Below are 23,643 nucleotides of genomic sequence, written 5' to 3'. Positions count from 1 at the left end.
ATTCTTAAGCTGGTAGATTACACTATAGGGAAAAATTCTGAAAAATTACCTGAACGTTTTATTACGTTCTAATGTTATCGATATGATAAGCTTTTCAATGTCTTAATTAGTGTTTGTCAAACTGCCATATATCCAATTATTTTTATTCCGATAAAGCCCTTTATTCAAATTTCATTGAAATTTTTATATCTTTGTCAAGGGTCAAAGTAAATATTTTGTAATAATTCTATGAAAATTTAACGAGTCAAATTAATTTTAGTCAAGGTGCTTAGTTCCACCTTAAAAGAACGAGTATTATAATCAGTGACGTTCAAAATAATCATAACGAAGAATGAAATACAAAGTTATACAGCAGTGCAAACAGGTGGGAGTTGAAATAATTTATGAACATAAACTTTATAAAAAATTACCTGGCCATTCGTTTTTTTTCATGTCTGCACACAAGTATGGCGTTTGATGAAAATTAAGACTAGCAAACTAACTGATTTATTATATTATCAAAACATAATCTGAAGCTGCTCACTAAGTACTGATTTTATATTATCAAAACATCATGTGAAGCTGCTCACTTGGAACTGCTTTATTATATTATCAAAATATCAGCTCAAGCTACTCACTAAGTACTGATTTATTATATTATCAAAATATCATCTGAATCTGCTCATTACGTACTGATTTATTATATTATCAAATATCATCCGAAGCTGCTCACTAAGCGTTAATTTGTCATTTCATTGAAACATTCTGCTGGTTCTGTATACTAAGAAGTACTTTATTATATTATCAAGACATTCTTCTGACGCTGCTCATTGACTCTAATTACTGATTTGTCATATTATCGAAACATTCTTCTGTTGCTGCTCACTAAAAACTGATTGAATTTATTATTGAAACATTCATCTGTTGTTGCTCACTAAAAACAGTTAACTGATTCAAGTTATTATCGAAAATTCTTCTGTTGCTGCTCACTAAAAACAGTTAACTGATTCAATTTATTATCGAAACATTCTTCTGTTGCTGCTCACTAAAACTGTTAACTGATTCAATTTATTATCGACAATTGATCTGTTGCTGCTCACTAAAAACAGTTCACTGATTCAATTTATTATCGAAACATTCTTCTGTTGCTGCTCACTAAAAACTGATTGAATTTATTATTGAAACATTCATCTGTTGTTGCTCACTAAAAACAGTTAACTGATTCAATTTATTATCGAAAATTCTTCTGTTGCTGCTCACTAAAAACAGTTAACTGATTCAATTTATTATCGAAACATTCTTCTGTTGCTGCTCACTAAAACTGTTAACTGATTCAATTTATTATCGAAAATTCTTCTGTTGCTGCTCACTAAAAACTGATTGAATTTATTATTGAAACATTCATCTGTTGTTGCTCACTAAAAACAGTTAACTAATTCAATTTATTATCGAAAATTCTTCTGTTGCTGCTCACTAAAAACAGTTAACTGATTCAATTTATTATCGAAACATTCTTCTGTTGCTGCTCACTAAAAACAGTTAACTGATTTAATTTATTATCGAAACATTCTTCTAATGCTAATCACTAAGTACTGATTTAGTATATCATCGAAATATGCTTCTAATGCTACTCACTAAGTACTGATTTATTTTATTATCGAAATATGTTTCAAATGCTGCACTGAGTACTGAATTATTATATTATCGGAAAATTCTTCTAATGCTGCTCACTAAGAACTGATTTATTATATTATCGGAACACTCTTTTAATGCAACTCACTAAGTACTGATTTATTATGTTATCGAAACATTCTTCTAATGCTGTGCACTAAGTACTTAATCATTAATGTTAGCTGGTCGTCATGTTTTACTCCTTTTTGTCTTAAGGATTTCTGCGCATTCATTACAATGACAGTAAACATATTCATTAAACCAAACACAAATATAAATATGAACAAAAGTATAAAAAGAGGACCTAATTCTGGATGAAATTCAAGGTATTGATTATAATTGACTATCCTGAAAGTACATTCTATAAGGACCATCAAACTGTCTCCGAATGATCTATAACCAGCTAATGATGCGCCAAATAACAAATGCCCACAACATGCAAACGCTAACAATGAAATTACATAGATAAAAAAGAAATATTTTAAAGGTTTTTTTACATGTTCCATCAATGAAAATAGGTATTTCAATTTCTGATTCAGCATTAAAAGTTTCAGTAGTTTTATCATTGTAATTACGGTTAAAAAAGCCAAAATGTAAAATAATATGCAATCCCATAAGATTGCAAGACTAAAATTAATGTAGCTGTTTTTACCATCACTTCTATACTGCCGGATTATGTGTGTTATCATTCTAAATCTCTCTATAAAAATCGCCATTGAAGTATAGCACAATATTAACATCAACATGGAAAGTTTGTTCCAAAACCTTTTAAAGTAAGTTTTCAAACCGACCAGTCTTATCTTTTTGATCTCAATATAAGACACGAAAATCGTCAAAAGAAAAAATACTATCTCGAACACCAAACTAATAATTTCTTTACTAGTGGAGTAGTGGGATAAAGGTGTTGTATATATCTGAAATGATGTTGTAACTGTGCCAGGACTGCTATACTCAAACACGATCATAACTGAACTATACATATTAACATTGGGATTATACAATACGAATTCTATGAAAAAAGCTCTTGTTCTTGTGTCAATCCATGACTTAAGCATTAACTCTGAAATCTTTAAAATAGATGTAGGACCTGTGTTCATGTCAACCAAGTAGCCACCACCACCATATATTGCCCGCTCGCCTAGATATGGTACAGACTCTAAGTCCCAAGCATGTTGGAAGGACCATTCATCAGTGGGTTTTACTAGTTGTGACTGAATCTGCCACGACTTGTTGTAATTGTCATTGTCATCATTTACCGTGTTCAATGTAGATGTACATTTCATGCCAAGATGGTCCAAGCCAAACAGTTTCCTCAACTTATCTGGGAATTTACAGCTGTCTGAAAAAAGCAAAGGTGTTCATGAAAACATGCCATTTTTAGATATTTTGGAAATAAACTCATCATAGATACCTGGATTAAATTTTGTATTTACGCCAAACTCGCGTTTCGTCTACAAAAGACTCATCAGTGACGCTCGAATCTAAAAAAGTTAAAAAGGTAAAAAAAAGTCCGAAGTTGAAGAGCATTGAGGACCAGAAGTCCTTAAAGTCTTGTTAAATACAGCTACTTAAAGGTAGTTTATTCCTGAGGTAGAAAAGCCTTAGTATTTCAAATATTTAAAAGTTAAAAAAAAAAGTGACAAGAGTACATGAACAATAATCAAACTAAAGGTTGTTTGATAATGGTGCAACCTTTCGCTTGTAAAAAAATCTCGAAAAAATATGTAATGTTAAATCTGATCTGTAATATAAGTGTGTGAAACTATAATGTTAATAGATAAAGGAAGATGTGGTATGAGTGCCAATGAGACAACTCTCCATCCAAATAACAATTTATAAAAGTAAACAATTATAGGTCAAGGTACGGCCTTCTACACGGAGCCTTGGCTCACACCGAACAACAAGCTATAAAGGACCCCAAAATTACTAGTGTTATGTTTGAATGTGCATCAAATATTTACAGTCACATAATTCGTTTTTGTTATATTTGTTATCATTTATATTGTTTACCTCTTTTAACTCTTATCTGTCGCAGACGAAATTTTCCTATCAGTAGAAAATCATTTTCTGGAATCTTCTTTGACATGTCATTAGGTATTGTTCTACTCAATGGAGGAATAACACTTTCGTTGATATAAGTCCAAATATCACCACGTGTCTTAACCTACAAAATACAATTTAGTTTTAAGAAGTAAAATTGCAAACAGCATTTACGATTAAATTTTGGGTGCACAAGCTTGAAGCTCAATTTTTGGAAAATTTTGATTGGATTTTGTTGGCTTGAAGATCAGAATTTTACAAGTCTGAAAGCAAGTTAGCGGTGAAGCGGTAAGACTGAACAAAAATACCGAACTTTTAGAAAAGTTCAAAACAGGAAGTTCCTCTTCAAATGTTAAAATCAACAAATCCCAACCACATCAAACGAATAGATAACAATTGTCATATTCCTGACTTGGTAAAGACATTTTCTCATTTAGAACATGACAAACCTGGTTTTATAGCTACATTTGTATGACTTCTTACTTGCTTGCCAGTCGCGTTGAATTCCATTAAATATGACGACAATAATGTGGGAACAAACAAAACAGAAATAATAAGTAACAATGTAAAAAATAGAGATACAGAAGTCAATGTTGTGTTATAATTTATAGTATAAAATGCTCACCTTGGTATAAGCCTTAAGACACGGCAAATTGATTTTTTTTGGAACAAATGCTTCAGAGTGCAAAATATACATCACTTATAAACATTATGAAGTTGCCTTTAAAGTACAAGATATTAATCAGAAATGAAGTTTAGTTCAAAGAAAAAAATATTTACTAGGTATGCAGAGCCTACCCTATGTGTCGTATTACATGAGTACTAGTAATACAAACTCCTTGTGAAGAACGCAGAGCCTACCCTATGTGCCGTATTACATGAGTAATACAAATTCCTTGTGACGATGGCACAGTCTAACCTATGTGCCGTATTACACGAGTAATACAAATTATTTGTGAAGATGGCACAGCCTACCCTATGTGTCGTATTACATGAGTATTACAAATTCCTTGTGAAGAACGCAGAGCCTACCCTATGTGCCGTATTACATGAGTAACACAAATGTCTTGCAAAGAACGCAGAGCCTACCCTATGTGCCGTATTACATGAGTAATACAAATTCCTGGATTCTAACAACAAATACACTGAAGATCATATTAGCAAAATACATGACTTTTTGATCGACACTATGTTTAAATATAAATCAGCTAGTACTTTATGCTCGTGCATGTTTTAACTTGAAGGACTTCATACCAAAAATCGATAGTTTGAGTTAACTGTGTCTAAACTACCCTATAAAAAATGTTTGAACTCAACGGAATCTAATATCCGGTTCGGTAACGTATAATTAAGAAAGAGAAAAGGTGTCATTTTTCTTAATTTATTTGTTATTTTAATGATACTGAAAAATAAAAATACATATATAACTATTTTCGATTATTAGATTTTTTTTTTCTAGAGCCGTACTAGATAAACAGAGAAATACAATGTTAGTAAAAAGGCAGGTGAAAACGGCGAATTGATTTAACCTTGCTTCGAATTTCGTTAATTTTTAGTTGAATTGTGCACATTTTACGAAAAATATGGTACAAATAGAAATTTTTTAACATATCGATAAAAAAATAGTCAACAATTGTATTTGTGTGCATTGAACGAAACAATTAGGTCATGTCAAAATGGAAGGACACAGTTTTGACAATGTATACGCCCGGTTTCGTTCTAATAGAATTTCACGAAAATGGACCCTTTTTTCGTAGAATATAATGCAAAATCGCAAAACGTAAATCTAACTTTTGCTTAGAATATTTATTATCAAGCATCAGAAAGACTACAACTTTCATGACATCTTCGCTAGCCAAGGATTACGATACTCTCCAATCTTAGCAGATCAAGCCAGCATTTGTGATTTAAATGCTGCGCCAACTGTTGTGTCTGTGTCCACAAATTTTGTGAAGCAAGACAAAAATAATATTGGCATTCCAACATTTTTCGCGAAAAAATTACACTGAAACTTCAATTAGTTGATTAAGAACTGCTAGACTGTCATCAAATATCGTCTCATGTATGAGGGTAAAGACTTGTTGCACAAACTGCATGTGGCATTTGTTTTTACATTGTCTACAGTTTCACGTGATCACCATATATGCATTTTTATAAATAAACGGTTCTTTCAGATCTACGTTAAGAATTGATAATCGTGCGTTGACAAATGTTAACATTCCAGTCAAGTTTATAATTGTATATATATAGGAGCGAATCTAGGATTTTTTAAACGTTGCGTAATTGCATAAAACGGAATATATACCACCGAGCATAGCGATGCAAACATTTTTTTGACGATTAGATGCTAATAATTAAAAAAAAATCATATAAATCGTGAAAAACATATAATTTTTATGTATTGTGTCATCAAAACAAAATGGTGGAGGGTTGCCATCTATAAACTTCCTGCGTCCGCCACTGATACAATATAACTCTATCGTGTACCATCTTAATATTTCATGCAAAAACAGAAAACAGAGACACCAGCTTAATTAGCGATATGTGAGTTTGATTATCATGTTTATTCTCACAATTCACATCAATTGGTATCTTGTCTCGTCGTTATGCGAGACCAAGCGGCGAAACCTTTATCTTACGGTACCAGAATATCTAACGTGGTTGCATGCATGATTAATAAGGGCAGAGCAGTTTAAATTCGTTTCCTGGCTGTCCGTCAATAAATAAATATGTTTGTGATAGTTAATATTGTAAGTGAAGCTATAAGTAAACGTGCTTTACTCTTGTAATAAAAGAGGGGCGTAAGATCAAACTCATAAATTGAAATCACTGACAACACTTCGGGTAAAAAAGAAAAACTGACAAATAATAGTTTACAAGACAATACAAAAAAAGCCTAAGACTAAGCATTACGAACACCGCAAGAAATGGGGGTGATATCAGGTGCTCCGGAATGGTGAGAAGATCCTTTTCCAAATGCGAAACCCGTCGAGTAGCTAATGTTACTAAATTATTATGATGACACAATCATACTGCATCTTTTGATTTTAATTCTAGTATTATATAGTAAACAAACAAACATCCTAATGTTATAAGATAATTAATACAATTGTATGTTTGAGAGTATTTATATTCAATTTAAACTTCGTTTGGAGATACGTGTAAACGCAATAATTCATACCGCACCCGTTCCATTTGAGCAGTCAAAATGCGTTGACTGTATATTTCTATGTCATATACAGTCACTGACCCGATATCACTCTTCCTCATGAATATTTAAAAAGATATTGCCGAAATTATAATTAATTATTCATACGACCTCTTCAACCTGTTCTTGTTTCCAATGTTTAAAACGACTCAAACTTATTTCTTTTGCAATTTTTAGAAAAAAAACATTCGTTTACCATCGATTGTGGGTTTCAACAGGCAATGTATATTTCATTTTATTATACTTCATGTCAAAATGCCAGATTTTTATTGGCTAATACGAGGGTGTCAATTTACTGTGTTACCCTTCATGGAGACGCTTGATCAAGTGTGCGCTTTATTAAACACGACTCTTTCCTATGACAAATACTCTAGCACCCTTCACAGAGACGCTTGATCAAGTGTGCGCTTTATTAAATACGACTATATCCTATGGCAAATACTCTATTACCCTTCACGGAGACGTTTGATCAAGTGTGCGCTTTATTAAATACGGATGGTTATGTACAAGATGTCATAGTTTATTACTTTGAATTTTAAATTTAATCGACAGTAATAACAGAACATTCAGTATAATAAATTAAATAACACATATCTGAGAGGGTGATAGAGCAGATAGTTACCCCTCGAAAAGACATTGTCAACCTCGGCTTCGCCTCAGTTGACAATGTTTTCTCGGGGTAACAATCTGCTCTATCACCCTCTCAGCTATGTGTTATTTATATAGTGTTGTATATTTCTCCGTCTGCATGAGCCTGCGTGATATGAGGCCTTTTTATAAAAGGGTGAAGTTTCCCAGTATTTAAATCAAATAATAACATTACCACATTAAACATAATTGAATATGTTTTTTAGATTGCAGTATAAAGACAATAATAGTGCATTGACTTGACATAGCAACGATATAAGGATGAGGCTAAGAAACGTGGAAATGCGAGGCTCTGTCGAGCTTTTTCCCCTGTTTCGGGCCGAATCCTTATATCGTTAATATGTCAAGTCATTGCACTATTATTGTCTTTGTATACGTTTCGCTTTCGAAAAAGGTGACCTCCTTATTCCGAAAAGTGCCCGTTAAATATAAATTTTAACACGACAACGGCTTGTTTTACGATGAAATTTATTTTGATTTTTTATCGGTAGACAATGTATGGATGCATGTTCACGCTGCCAACAAAAGAAAACCCGTGTCCTCTACAAAACAAAACTGTGTCTTTATTTAAAAAATAACATTGTCAAAACCAGATCCTTTGATTTTGACATGATTTTTTTCGTTTAATGCACACACATTCACACATTGACGTGCTCAAAGTAACTATTCTCGCAATCTCCATAGTAATATCTTTCTTCCGGTACCATCCGTTTCATGCAATGTGCAGTTTAGCGAGAAATTCAACAAACTCGAGACAATATTCACGCAATTCATCATTTTGACGTGAACGTTTACTTATTTCTCCGTTTAACTAGAAACGGTTGTAGAAAATATATTACCTCAATCAAACATAGTTATTTTTGTATTTATATTGTTCGGTATCATAGAAAAAAACAAATAAATAAATAGAAATCCTACCCTTTTCTCTGTCTGTTGATACATAATAGATTTCATTGTGTCCAAAATTGTTTGCGTTGGTAGTTTAGACGCAGTGGATTAATACGGCCACCATTATCTCAAAGTGGTGAATATAAAACCAGTATCGGTGTTTCAACTAATCATGCTAATAGCGATGTGCTTCGCGTCTTAGCTCCTTAGATCCCAGTATAGTCTGGTCTGGTATTTTAACTTCTGTGAAATGAGGATAGAATGTGGATTGAATGTGGATTGAATGAGGATGGAATGTAGATTGAATGTGGATTGGATGAGGATGGAATGTGATTGAATGATGATGGAATGTAGATTGAATGTGGATTGGATGAGGATTGAATGTGGATTGGATGAGGATGGAATGTGGATTGAATGAGGATGGAATGTAGATTGAATGTGGATGGAATGTAGATTGAATGTGGATTGGATGAGGATTGAACGTGGATTGGATGAGGATGGAATGTGGATTGAATGAGGATGGAATGTAGATTGAATGTGGATGGAATGTGGATTGAATGAGGATGGAATGTGGATTGAATGTGGATGGAATGTGGATTGAATGAGGATGGCATGTGGATTGGATGAGGATGTAATGTGGATTGAATGAGTATGGAATGTGGATTGAATGAGGATGGAATGTGGATTGAATGAGGATTTACAAGGCGTGTGATGCACTAAAAACAGGAGAAACTTATTTGTCGACATATCCTGTCTCGCTCCTAAAGGAGACCATTTGTTTAAATTTTCATTTATTTGTATCTTATTGATGGATTTATGAGATTGTTCCGTCTAATTTGACTAATGGTTTATGATTGCTCCTTTGCTTATTTCTTTCTTGTTTGTAATACTTACATTTTCTAATGTATTTTGGATAAAAATATTGTTGATATCTTGTGACTGCATGAAACATTTCTCCACTGGTCGGTGGTTGTGTACAACAAATAACAACATAAATGTAAAAAACACATAAAGAATTATATCTTGAAGATTTGTCTGGATTTTTTCTTTTAAATCAAGTTCTTGTTTAGCTTTCCTCAAATCTTTTTTTGAAGCATGCCCTGGGATAATTGACTTCGTATTACTTCTTTTCTGCAATAATGTATTGTTTTCTGGAATGAAAAGATAATTGTTTCAATAGATATCATCAAAGTTATGTATCAAAAAAGGAAAGAAACTAGATGTGTCAAAACGACACGAATGGCCTCGTCTAAAAAAGTTTAAAAACAGCAATTTCAACAACGCATGTGGACACAAACATGATGGTAGTCTCACATATTAAGAATCAGCTCAAAATCTGAAGGCATATAGAAAAAAAGTCCATATAACTGTGATTTTCAACAATTTTTAAAATCTTAAACTGTTAATTTCGGGAAAAATGAGCTGAGCAGAACTCAACTTAAACTTGATCTGTAATCCATCATGGTTAACTAACATACCAAAATCAGCCCAATATCTCAAGGCGTTTAGAAAAAAACTCCGTATAACTGTGATTTTCAACAGTTTATCAAAGTCCAAAGTATGTTAATTCAGCAAAATTAGTGGAGCAGAACGAAACTTAAACTTGATCTGTAACTCACCTTGGTTAACTTACATACCAAAAATCAGCCCAATAGTTCAAGGCGTTTAGAAAAAAACTCCGTATAACTGTGATTTTCAACAATTTATCAAAGTCCAAAGCCCGTAATTTCGGCAAAATTTTTTGGAGCAGAACGAAACGTAAACTTGATCTGTAACTCACCATGGTTAACTCACATACCAAAAATCAGCCGAATATCTCAAGGGATTTAAAAAAAACTCCGTATAACTGATTTTCAACAATTTATCAAAGTCCATGCCAAAGCCCGTAATTTCGGCAAAAAATAGCGGAGCGGAACGAACCTTAAACTTGATCTGTAACTCATCATGGTTAGCTCACATACCGAAAATGAGCCTAATATCTCAAGGCGTTTAGAAAAAAAAAACTGGTTTGTTGGGGAATTACGGAATGACGGAATTACGGAATTACGAAATGACGGACAAGGGTAAAACTATATGGCACCGACAACTTCGTTGTTGGGCCATACAAACAAAGATCCGTATGTGTGTTCACAATATTTATTATATATATATTTGTAAAATTAATTTGTTAAAGATTGAAATAAAGATATTGTGTACAGAGCTGAAAATCTCTACCCTGTCACAAAAATTGTCTCGCTAGTCCAAAATTCCCAACACTTTTTGATTGTTTTCATGAGTAACAGACTTTTACCTTATTTTCAAAGGTATATATCCACAATTGATCATGAATGTCTGTCACAAGTCAGAAGCCTGTAAATCAGTGGTTGTCCTTTATTTATTTATTTATTTATGTGTTACATATTTGTATTTTGGTAATTTTTCTCATTTTTTTGTACAAAAATTCCGTTAGTTTTCTGGTTTGAAATTACATTTGTCATTTCGGGGTCTTTTGTAGCTGACTAAGCGGTTTGGGCTTTATTCATTGGAGGTCGTACAGTGACCTATAGTTGTAATTGCTGTGTTATTTGATCTCTCGTGGAGAGTTGTCTCATTGGCATTCATGCCGCTTCTTCTTTTTTTATAGTTGAATACTTTTTTATATTTCCGATCCACCTCATATTCATTGAAGGTTTTTTCTCCAAAAATAATCACTTTTTTTCTATAAGTTTTGTATGCACAGATTGACAAACCATGAAAATCAAATATCCATGAAAATGCAAGTTTTCCTCAATCCACTAAAATAACACTGTAATTAGAAAGCACATTGACAACTCCGATGAAAGTCACACAACCAGAACGAAACTCAAACTTCATTTGTTACACATCAATCCAAATATCTCATCATTTTAATCAAAGGTTATGAATTAAATTGAAGTTCTCAGTACTAGTAGTTTTCTATGTCAACGGACCACACCATCCAAAACATAACTCAAATTATATATGTATCTTTTTATGATATGACTCTATCTTAAGTATCTAATCTCTAGTTAAAGAACAAGTGCAGAAACTGTTTTCAATCTTGTATAGACGATAAGTTTACTTAACAAACTGTCTGACGGACTGACTTGCTGATGAGCAGACATAACGCAAACTCATCGTGATTTATGGCGTCACCGATAGGAGAGGTAACTTATGGCGTCACCAATAGGAGAGGTAAGTTATGGCTTCACCGATAAGAGAGGTGACTTATTGCGTCACCGATAGAAGAGGTGACTTATGGCGTCACCGATAGAAGAGGTGACTTATTGCGTCACCGATAGAATAGGTGACTTATGGCGTCACCGATTGTAGAGGTGACTTATGGCGTCACCATCAGGAGATTAATATCATTAGAAACTACACAAAAAATCTACTTAAGATTAACAAACTTACCTTCTGGTTTGTGTACAATCAAGGCTGGAGCTGAATCAATTTTGATCTCCCGTTTCAATATAAATGTGAACAACATGGCAAAAAGCACAACACTGATAGGTTCCATTAAAAAGACATCATCAACAAATGCTGTAAGAAAGGAAACAAGCCAATTCAAACTTTCATAGTAGCCATATCTTAATCCGTACAGCATAACACAATATGACGAAACCAACGAAGTCAAAATAGTTGTGGTCCATGCAATGTATATAACCCACCATGGAAACCTGAAAATATAAAGTTTTGATAAAAAATACAGGGAAACCTGTTCAAACCAGTATATCAAACTTTATGAGATGTTAACCTGTTTAAACCTAACAAATATTTGGCCCCGAAGAGGTTCAGTTTAGACAGGTTACACTATATGTAGTTATATCAATTTACAAATATCGTTTAAGTACTGATATAAAAAGATCCAAAAGCATTATGATTATAAGAGGTATTTCGATTAACTAAAATTAACTACAATACCCTATCCCTTTTCACAAATGTGACCGACCGAATTAGACTATTTATTGGATTTGTAAGAACATTAGCAACACGACCGGTACCACATGTGGAGCAGGATCTACTTACCCTTCTTGAGCACCTAAGATCAATCCAGTTTTTGGTGGGGTTCGTTTTGCTTAGTCTTTAGTTTACTATGTTGTGTCGTCTGTGCTATTATTTGTCTGTTTGTCTTTTTATTTTCAGCCATGGCGTTGTCAGTTTATTTTTGATCTATGAGTTTATCTATCGCTCTGGTATCTTTATAAAGTATAATAAAAAATACCGAACTCCATATAAACATTCGAACGGAAAGTCTGAAAGAGAATTGGGAAAGATTTCGATGTAAGAAGTTTGCTCTGCGATATTTTAATAATAGTTATCAAAGGTACCAGGATTATAATCCAGTACGCCAGACGCACGTTTCGTCTACATAAGACTCATCAGTGACGCTCATAATAACTTAGAGACGAAGAACAGCAGTAAAAGCCATGTTTCTTTGTTTTTTGTGTGTTGTTTGCTGCACATATACTGATTTTGTTTCATAGATGACTACCTATCATATTTCTTTTATATTACGAAAACAGTTTCCTATTTAATAATGCAAAATTAGTATCTTCTTGTGATACTCCGAGTTTTGTCTACCGGCAATAACCAACCAAATCTACATAAGATGAAAAATTCTACTTAAGGCCACACCAATTTGATTCCTTGTTCGACGGACCCGCCCGCACCTATTTTTTTTCAAACAGATTTTTTTAATTTTTTTTATATTCCCGCATCCGGAAATGTAATCATGTCCATTTCCCGCACCGTTTTTTTGTAAATATTATAAAAAGATATCAACATTTGTTTTTAAAATCACAGTCTAACCTGTATATAACGATTTTAAACATAAAAGCACCCCACCACACTTTGTAAATATCTGTGAGAATATTTGTTTCAGCATGAAACCTATTTATTTAAAGCGGGAGTGCTCCGTATAAATTTATAACAGCGGGAATACCTGTAAAGAAGAAAAAATTGGTTACTTTCCCCCTTACTTATATTCCCTATAAAAAAATGTTCGTTGTTAGAATAAAGTATAAAAAACTTCTGAAGCATTTGCCTTCAACTGCAATTATATTGTATGCTGGCGAAACAAAACTATCCATAGCCGCTGCATGTTTATGCACCTGTCCTGATTGATTGAGGGGCCTGTCGATCAGCAGTTATCGTTTGTTGATGTTGTTCATTAGTATTTTCCCGTATGGATATGCATGATATATAAATTAGATCGTTGGTTTTCCTGTTTGAATTGTGTACGCTTATAATTTTGGGGTCCTTTATAGCCTGCTGTTTAGGGTGTATAAAAACCCTGTGTAAAAGGCCGTACTTTGACCTGTGTTTGTTATTATCAGGTTGAGAACAACCCTCCCTCAGACAAGGGGTCATTTTACTGATGTAGAAAAGAAAATAGAAATACCAAGGATTTGTATAGTTCTTCTATACAAAACCTTTGAAAACTTATAATTTTGTACCCAAAAAGAGGAGAGTTACATCATATTTTAAACAACTTTTTCTAAAAGAGGGGTCCACTTATTTTAAATATTATTAAACTGTTAAAGTAAATTTGTTAATATGGTCCAGGAATGTTACAAAACTCTTGGACATGTTTTGACCATTTAATACCAGATAGATATATAGTTCTTTGAGAAAATATGAGCCCTTTTGTACAAACAAATATATTATAACTTATATTGTCAGTCACACATACATAGACCAGATTTAATTATTTCTTGATGAACAGGGAAAAAATACTTCAGAAAATTAAAGAAATGTCAAAGTACAAGTGATAAATCAAGCTTTAATATTGTCAAAACCTACTTTTTTATGTTTACAAAAAAAAATTATAATCGCTCGCCTTTACTTTTCAAGCTTCGCCTCAAAAATTTGCAAATTAAATATTTTTTTATTAAATCTTCAAATCGCTCGCTCGCCCCAAATTTTGGAGTCCAAAAATCCGTAGAATAAGAAATTAAATTGGTGTGGCCTAAGGTCAATAGCCTTGGAAAAGAGGTGCCAGAGAATGTTGATAAACATAAAAACAAATTGTTAATGATGAGATGAGGTAGAAGGAATGTGCATCTCGTGTACATTTTTTTTACTATGATATATATGTTGAGTTCATGGACAAATTTCATACTAAAAGAACAAATTCCCTGGCAAAATCTCCTTAAACGATTAACATCTTAGGTGTCGAAATTATAGCCATAAGGACGAATTGGAATACACGCATGTTAACTACTAAATATCTAGCTAGTGATATAATGTGAGTTAATTTGTTTTCTATCATATCACCGTTAAACGTGGTTTTCATTTAATCTGGCTCGATAAGTTTTACTAACTGACATTTAAATAAACTCATCATAGATACCAGGACTAAATTTTATATATACGCCAGACGCGCATTTCGTCTACAAAAAACTCATAGGTGACGCTCGAATCCAAAAAGTTAAATTGGCCAAATAAAGTACAAAGTTGAACAGCATTAGGGACCAAAATTCCCAAAAGTTTTGCCAAATACAGCTAAGGTAATCTATGCCTGAGGTAGAAAAGCCTTAGTATTTCAAAAATTTAAAATCGTGTAAACAGTTAATTTATAAATATATTAACCATATCAATGATAATTCATGTCAGCACAAAAATATCCGTGCTGCGTATTGTTCAAATTCATTTGCCTTTGAAAATTTTTGCTTGACGACGATACTTTCCTTTCAATCTTATTGCAGAATGTATATCACGTGTAAGCAGAAAGACTTCTAGTGTGTTAAGTCTTTCAAAAATTTGTCTTGGTTTGCATTGTTACGATGCTAAGAGCAAAATCGCACATGAACATTATTCAAAAATTCAAACTTATCAACACGATAGAACAATGTAAATTCATGATGCACAAGAACTTTAATAACGGACTTGCGACCAAATTGAATTCGACTACATATTAGTATGGTCGAGTACATTTATTAGTATCATGTCTCTATAAGCGTAAGTACATGTATGCATCGTTGTCAATATAAAGGAATTTCATGCGACTGTCATACAAGTGAGGTTTAGCTACTAGCTATAAACCCAGGTTCAATCCACAATTTTCTACACAAGAAAATGCCTGTACCAAGTCAGGAATATGACAGTTGTTATCCATTCGTTTGATGTGTTTGAGCTTTTGATTTTGCCATTTGATTAGGGGCTTCCTTTTTTGAATTTTCCTCGGAGTTCAGTATTTTTTTTATTTTACGTTTTAGGTATATTAACCTAGCTTTAAAAATAGGCTGAGCCCTTCGAATTCACACAGTTGGGATACAAGAAACAGATAATAAAATAAGTTAACTTACACCCATCGTTTTACTGCTTTCGGTATATTAACCTAGCTGTATAAATAGACTGAGCCCTTCGAATTCACACCATAGGGATACAAAAAACAGATCATAAAATTAGTTAACTTACATCCATCGTTTTACTGCCACAATTTCATTATCTTTTTTATCTGATCCTTTTTCATCACTTGTCGTTGGACGGTTTACATCAATTTCCATATATCGTTCTTTATGTAGCTGTTTTGTTTTTGATCGCACAAAAAGTTCAATGATGGCAAAGTTTATAGGAAACATTATTATACTACTTTGCAAACCAATGATAAAGTCTTTCAGCGAAAATTCAAATTGAATACTGGCTACATCAGAACTAATCGTTTCGTCAGTCGGAATTCCATGAAACATAAGACAGGACAACATTGTACACAACAATAAAGACAATGCGCATGATAATCTTTGAGCCCTCGTAAAATTACTACATGGTGGTTTTGAAATTATACTGATCCACAAATGCCCTCTACGTAAATCTTGACTTGTTCTAAGGAAAAACTGTTGCTTCAATTCGTAACCTGACTTGATTGACAAACACACTTTAGCAGTACCACTTTGAATTCCAAGCCAATTATCGTAGTAGAAATTAAATACTTTTTTAGTCTGCACGTCTTGTATAATTATTCTGGATAGAAACCTAAAACATGATAAACAAATTATCTTACTCCATGTACTTTTTTTTTTATCGATAATCTATAAAACACGAATGTATACTTTTTATTGAACTGATTCAGATAAGAAACAATATCGAATTATTACTTCAATAGTAAACCTTCATGTCCTTTCGTATTATTATTGGAAATCATACCACATATTTTTTTTATAGAACCACTAAACATAGGACGACATCATCAGGTTACTCAAAGGCAAGGAAGACAGCCAACTCTGTTCTAAAAATAGAAACAAAATTTCAAAAAAATCTTTAAAGAAAACAAAAAATATAATTGATTTGCATTGTCCTTAAAGGGGCACTAGCTACGATATATATAAAAAAATAAAGTATGATTTTTTTTAGATCAATCATTAATCAAATTGGAATAATGAAATAATAATTTGCTTTTAGCAATCAATTTCCTTTAATTTTGTTGAAATAAGCGATTAAACATAATTTTTGACTGATTCACTTGCAAGTGAAAACGTCATCATCATTCTAACCGGTATTCATGTGAACTTCAAGTTAACCCCTAGCTAGAGATTGACAACGCATGCATTGTACGTGTACAGGTTAGTTAAAGAAAAAGAATGTCAACGATGAAAGTGAAACTACGGTAAACCATTTGATTACTAATTCGATGCACATAAAATCATTCTTATATGGTTAAAAACAATGAGAAACATCTATTTTTAATCTATAAAATAAAATCAAACAGACCTATAAAAATACAATTGCACGTGTTGGTTTAATCTATTCGTATCTTTTTGTTTTGTTTACATCGCTTATATGGTCATCTGAGGTCAAATCGATAGTTAATTAGATGGCGTCTGGACTAAAATACACACGAAACGAACCTATATATAATCTACCCCATGCTCTGTAAACTGTTTATTTTAGACTTTTGATAGTTTGGATAAATGTTTTACATTGTTATAAACCAAATATGAGAATTTGAGTCAAATCGGTTACAATGAATTTGATAGCTAGTGCCCCTTTAATAAATTGATGTTAATAGCAGTTTATCAGTATTCTCTTACTTTTTAAGTAATTGTTTCGACTTGGGACAATTGAAAGCTTGATATTTTGTAAATCTGTCTTTTGTTCAAGATTCTATGTTGACGACCTCCATATTGGTTATCTGATTTTTCTTTTGGTTGAGTGTGTATGTTGACGACCTCACAAGGATTATTAGTCCTTTATTTAGGTTAACATGTTGACAACCTTACAAGTATTATCAGTACTTTGTTTAAGTATATATGTTGACGACCTCACAAGGACTATCAGTCCTTTGTTTAAGTATGTATGTTGACGACCTCACAAGGATTATCAGTCCTTTGTTTCAGTTTGTATGTTGACGATCTCACAAGGATTATCAGTCCTTTGTTTAAGTATGTATATTGACGGCCTCACAAGGATTATCAGTCCTTTGTTTAAGTATATATGTTGACGACCTCACAAGGATTATCAGTCCTTTGTTTCAGTTTGTATGTTGACGATCTCACAAGGATTATCAGAACTTTGATTAAGTTTGTATGTTGACGACCTCACAAGGATTATCAGAACTTTGTTTAAGTTTGTATGTTGACGACCTCACAAGGATTATCAGTCCTTTGTTTAAGTTTAAAATTGAGAATGGAAATGGGGAATGTGTCAAAGAGACAACAACCCGACCAAATAAAAAACAACAGCAGAGGGTCACCAACAGGTCTTCAATGTAGCGCGAAATTCCCGCACCCGGAGGCGTCCTTCAGCTGGCCCCTAAACAAATATATACAAGTCCAGTGATAATGAACGCCATACTAATTTCCGAATTGTACACAAGAAACTAAAATTAAAATAATACAAGACTAACAAAGGCCAGAGGCTCCTGACTTGGGACAGGCGCAAAAATGCGGCGGGATTAAACATGTTTGTGAGATCTCAACCCTCCCCCTATACCTCTAACCAATGTAGAAAAGTAAACGCATAACAATACGCACATTAAAATTCAGTTCAAGAGAAGTCCGAGTCTGATGTCAGAAGATGTAACCAAAGAAAATAAACAAAATGACAATAATACATAAATAACAACAGACTACTAGCAGTTAACTGACATGCCAGCTCAGACTTCAATTTAACTGACTGAAAGATTATGATTTCATCATATGAACATCAGGCACAATCCTTCCCGTTAGGGGTTTAGTATCATACCATCATAACATATATGTAACACTCAGAAACGTGTCCTTCCCCCCAAACGTGTCCGATACTCCCAAACGTGTCCACATCGACGTCACTGAACTGCAAAACATGTCTAGTTGTAAAAAGGGCGTCAAAGCGTGTCATTTGTATTATTTAAACGCCTAAACGTGTCCATTTTTTAATAAACACCCAAACGTGCCCAATCCGTCAAACGTGCCCAATCCCCCAAACTTGTCCTATAATATAAAGGGAACTAAAAGATTGTTACACTGATATTTCGTAAAAATAAAACTGTCCTTTTCCGCTCCAAAAAAATATAATTTGATTCCGAGTTACGATTAGTGTAGATACCTAAAAACCGTAAAGTGTAAATTCTTATAACTGTACACAATTCATTTAGGCCTAATCCCAAATTCCCGGAATAATTAAGGTACAATCCAAGAGTCAGTCCGGCAAATATTCTTCTGCATCTCATTATATAACTTATCCAAAGTATGTTGTCGTCCTGTCCATGCATGAAATATTTGCCACTGGACGTAATGTCTTTTGTTTGCGTGTATTTAAGTGATGCTCGAAACTAAAAGTTCATAATAAAAAACCTTACTACCAGTTTATAGTTTTTAGAGCTTTTTTTTCCATTTTTTTGAGAGAATCAAATAGTTTCTTAGTGATGTTTTAAAAAAAAATCGGTCTTTACTGGCTCTTTAGATTTTTAAGTTTAACCAAGGTTTATCCCGAATAAACGTAAACAAATTTAGGCCCAATCTTAAATCCCCGGTATGATAATAAAACTTATGTATAGTATTTATTGTTAATATGATATCGTTCAAATAATGCATGAAATATTTGGCACTGGACTTATGACTCTTGTTTGTATGTCTTCACTTTAGTAGTGATGCTGGAAATCTAAAATTTATTAAAATACCTGATAAATAGTTTATGATTTAAATATCTTTTAAAATATCGGAACTGTTGAAAAAAAGGAAGTCAATTCTTTTAAAATCCTACCGTGCAGTATTCACGGATTACAGCTGATTTCCTAATGCTTGCAAAGTAAAACTTTGTTTGGCTTGCTTGCTTTGTTTGTTTAATTGTTAATACAAGCTTTGTAAATAAGACTGACATCTTTAAACAATATGTATAGGCATAGTTTAACCTGAATATATTATATTTGAATTTAATTTGGTGTTATCCTATGGTAAACGCTTAATCCAACTGAACTAGAATTGTTTGTACATGTTTGTGCGCTCTAAACGAGTATAATACTTGCAACTGGACTATAAGCAATTTCAGTCAAAAGTCGATTTATATGTTACAGATTAAATTTGCAATAACAACCGGCATTGAACCAACTAATACTAATAAATGATCATTTCATCAAATGTGTCCCCCATTATAGAATTGCCGTAAACGTTATTGATTTTATTCATGTATTAGCGCTAAAAGACGTGAGACGTCCTGGCGTTAAATAGTGGACACGTTTTGGCGAATAACAATTATCGGACACGTTTGGGGGTTATAAAATCAGACACGTTTGGGGAATATTGGATATTACGGACACGTTTAGGGAGAATAGACACGTTTGGGGGAATCGGACACGTTTGGGGGACAGGACACGTTTGGGAGTGTTACATATATGAGAAGAACATAACCCGTGTCATGCCAACAACTGTTTTTAGAATAAATGTGTTTAGTTTCGATGCAAAGACCTTATCAGTGACTCAATATTAACGCCAAAATATGCAATCTTTAATGACTTGACAACAGTATCGTAATTATATCGCTTCTTAATAAGTCTATTCAAAGGTTTTGTAAGTTTCTGAGGTGAATACTGACACCTTTGTGCTTTATAAAGAATTGTATGTAAACGACCTCACAAGGATTTTCAGTCCTTTGTTTAAGTTTGTATGTTAACGACCTCACAAGGATTATCAGTCCTTCGTTTAAGTTTGTATGTTGACGACCTCACAAGGATTATCTGTCCTTTGTTTAAGTTTGTATGTTGACGACCTCACAAGGATTATCAGTCCTTTGTTTAAGTTTGTATGTTGACGACCTCACAATTATCAGTCCTTTGTTTAAGTTTGTACGTCGACGACCTCATTATGGATTATCTGTCCCTTGTTTAAGTTTGTATCTTGACGACCTCATTATGGATTATCAATCCTTTGTTTAAGATTCTATTTTGAAGACCTCTATATTGGTTATCTGCTGTGTTCTTTTGTTCAAGTATGTATGTTGACGACCTCACAAGGATTATCAGTCCTTTGATTAAGTTTGTATGTTGACGACCTCATTGTGGGTTATCTGTCTTTCCGAACAGCAAGCCATTAAGGGTTCAAAAAATGACTAGTGTGAAACAATTCAAACGGGAAAACCATCGGTCAAATCTATAATTATATATATATATATATAATAATATAACATCTACACACGCTTAAAAAAACACGTGTCTCATGTCTATCTCTAGATTAGCCTTCCGTGACAAGGTAACACTACGACTATTGAAGTTATATTTTAATATAGCGGATGTGGTCGAGTGGTCTAGAGCGCTGGACATGAGGCTAAGCGATTGGTGCTGTAGTGTATCAAAGGTAGGAGTTCGAATCCGCTGAGGGACGAACAAAAATTGTCAGTAGAAAATCTAACTCTAACACTGTTTGGAGTAATTTTCAGACTTATATATATATATGCGAAAGCAAATTTACAGATCTAACATTGTTGGGTTGATGTTTAGACGAGTTGTATATATATATAGTGCGTACAAACCATGATGGCGAGGAACCACTGTTGTCGTGCCATACAATTACATTCACCATGTCTCCTATATCGTAGGAAGAAGTAATTAGAAACCAGTCTTCACCACCAGATGTAAACAAAACCTGTGGTGATGAGGTCCTACTTAAACAATGCCTTGCACTTTGTCCATTGTTGCCTTTTATGTAGCATGAAACGTTTGCTGTAGTTCTAGCTCATACCGCCATCCAGTGACAATGCACATAACATACTTAAATGGGTCCGAAGGATCACTTGGAAAGGGTGTCACTATACCATCCTACAGAAAATATACTATGTAACAGACATATATCATGAAAAATCAATTGTGGTTCCTAAAATTGTCTCTTTGAGTCACATATAACTAACTATTAAAAAAGGCAACACCAGTATACCGCTGTTCAGAAATTCCTAAATCGATTGAGAAAAAAACAAATCTGGGTTACAAACTAAAACTGAGGAAAACGCATCAAATATAAGAGTACTACGTCACAACAGAAACACATCATTAAAATGTAACGCACACATACACGAACTATAATATAACAATTGCCATTATTAAATCGTTATTGAACTTAACATTTGATTTCATGATTCCAGAGTGAAAAGAGCAGGACATTGTTTGATAATGACTTTGTCAAATAAACAGACTTCCAAATGTCCCAAAAATATTCTTTCATCATTAAGATATTATTAACACTACAGTATTTCTTTATAATGTTGTGTTTCTTTTGTGTCGTTGTTCTCCTCTCATATTGGCTGCGTTGCACTCAGTTTTAGTTTGAAATCGGGATTTGTTATTGCTCAATGCATATGGATTTCTGAATTTCGAACACCGGTATACTACTGTTGCCTTTATTTTTATAATGGTGTGTAACAGTGTTTTGCTTCATTTAATTTGAAACCTTGATAAACTGACTACTTGCTGTGATTCTTTATGTGCCTGTCTAAAGTCGAAGGCTTGGTTTGCTATATATATCCGGCATACATTTTTTTTCGTTTACAGTTGCACGTCAAGACATTCGGTTTATCCTTTTGTATCATTTTCAAATGTTGTCTCGTATATATAGCTTACTGTATGGGTTTTGATCATTTGAAAAAAGACTTCTTGTGACCCATCCTAGTCATTTGGTTTCCAGTATTCTATTTCTAAACTGCGTACTGCGTGAACATATTTGCTGCATCAATTTTGATGCTCTTATTTATCGATTGATATTAATTCTATTAATAAACAAAGGCTTTAACTCCCTCATTCAATTATGATCAAAGATGATTATAGCTATCCCTTATAGATCATTTATATTTTGGTTTTTATTGCTTATGGTTGTGAGCGTTCCGTATGAAAGAAAACTCCTTAAAAGCGATACAGATGTTATATTTTCAGTTAGTATGCCTTATGTTGGTACATGACAGTAAAGGGAAATAACTCTATAAAATTCAGCTGAACGTTTTACTCAAGTTTTATTGTTAAGGAAATATAAAGCTTTTCAACGATCAAAATAAGTGTTTGTCAAAACTACTATATAACCAACTTTTTTTTTTTTTGATAAAGTGGTCGGTTCAACTTTTTGATTTGTCAAAGAGTGAAAGTAAATATAACTTCAATTTTTATGAAAATTAAACGAGCCAAACTAATATTAGTCAAGATGTTTGGTACCACCTTAATGTTAAATTCATTAACCCAAAAAAAGTAAAATCTAAAAAAATACTGAACATCCGAGGAAAATTCAAAACGGAAAGTCCTTATCAAATGCGAAATTAAAAGTCCAAACACATTTAAACGAATGAATAGCAACAGTCATATTCCTGACTTTGTTCAGGCATTTTCTTATGTAGAAAATGGTGGATTGAACCTGGTTTTATAACAAGCTAAACCTCTCACTTACAAAATTCGAATCCTTCCGATCAGCTTGCCTTGCCCTGTAAAGACCCAGAAAATATATCAACCAGACCAATATCACTACTGTAACTACAACTGGGTTGTCAAAGAACGTCAGAAATAGTAAAGCATCTTGAAATGGATCCACAATATTAGGTAATACGAAAAACTCCTCCAGCAAAATCGGTAAGATGATCACATTCACACTCTAATGTTTCGCTTGATGAAACAGGTGAAACCTGCAAATATAAGTTTTCATAAATTATGAGTAAGTATATAATAGTATGACGAGTGGTTAATTCATTCAAAAATGTTTGATTTCATTAGCGTCAGCATGAAAACCAACAACTGTAGTTCTGTAACAATTTTTTGTCATGTGTTG

General features: G+C 33.2%; 1 protein-coding gene across 1 annotated transcript; it reads right to left on the bottom strand.

The window, feature by feature from the left end:
- Window positions 1-470: 470 nt before the first annotated feature.
- On the bottom strand, window positions 471-21,571 carry LOC139508764 (polycystin-1-like protein 2). The gene is made up of 6 exons (XM_071296022.1): window positions 21,377-21,571; window positions 15,854-16,408; window positions 11,846-12,111; window positions 9,329-9,585; window positions 3,661-3,814; window positions 471-2,989 (listed from the first exon to the last, which is right to left on the bottom strand). The coding sequence occupies exons 1-6, from the start codon at window positions 21,424-21,426 to the stop codon at window positions 1,779-1,781; spliced, it is 2,493 nt and encodes an 830-aa protein (XP_071152123.1). The 5' UTR covers window positions 21,427-21,571; the 3' UTR covers window positions 471-1,778.
- Window positions 21,572-23,643: the final 2,072 nt, after the last annotated feature.

This window comes from Mytilus edulis, unplaced genomic scaffold, assembly GCF_963676685.1.
Source record: "Mytilus edulis unplaced genomic scaffold, xbMytEdul2.2 SCAFFOLD_870, whole genome shotgun sequence".
In the NCBI taxonomy this organism is placed as follows: Eukaryota; Metazoa; Mollusca; class Bivalvia; order Mytilida; family Mytilidae; genus Mytilus; species Mytilus edulis.
Note: the sequence above shows the minus strand (reverse complement) of the source record. Positions and strands in the feature narration are given on the sequence as shown.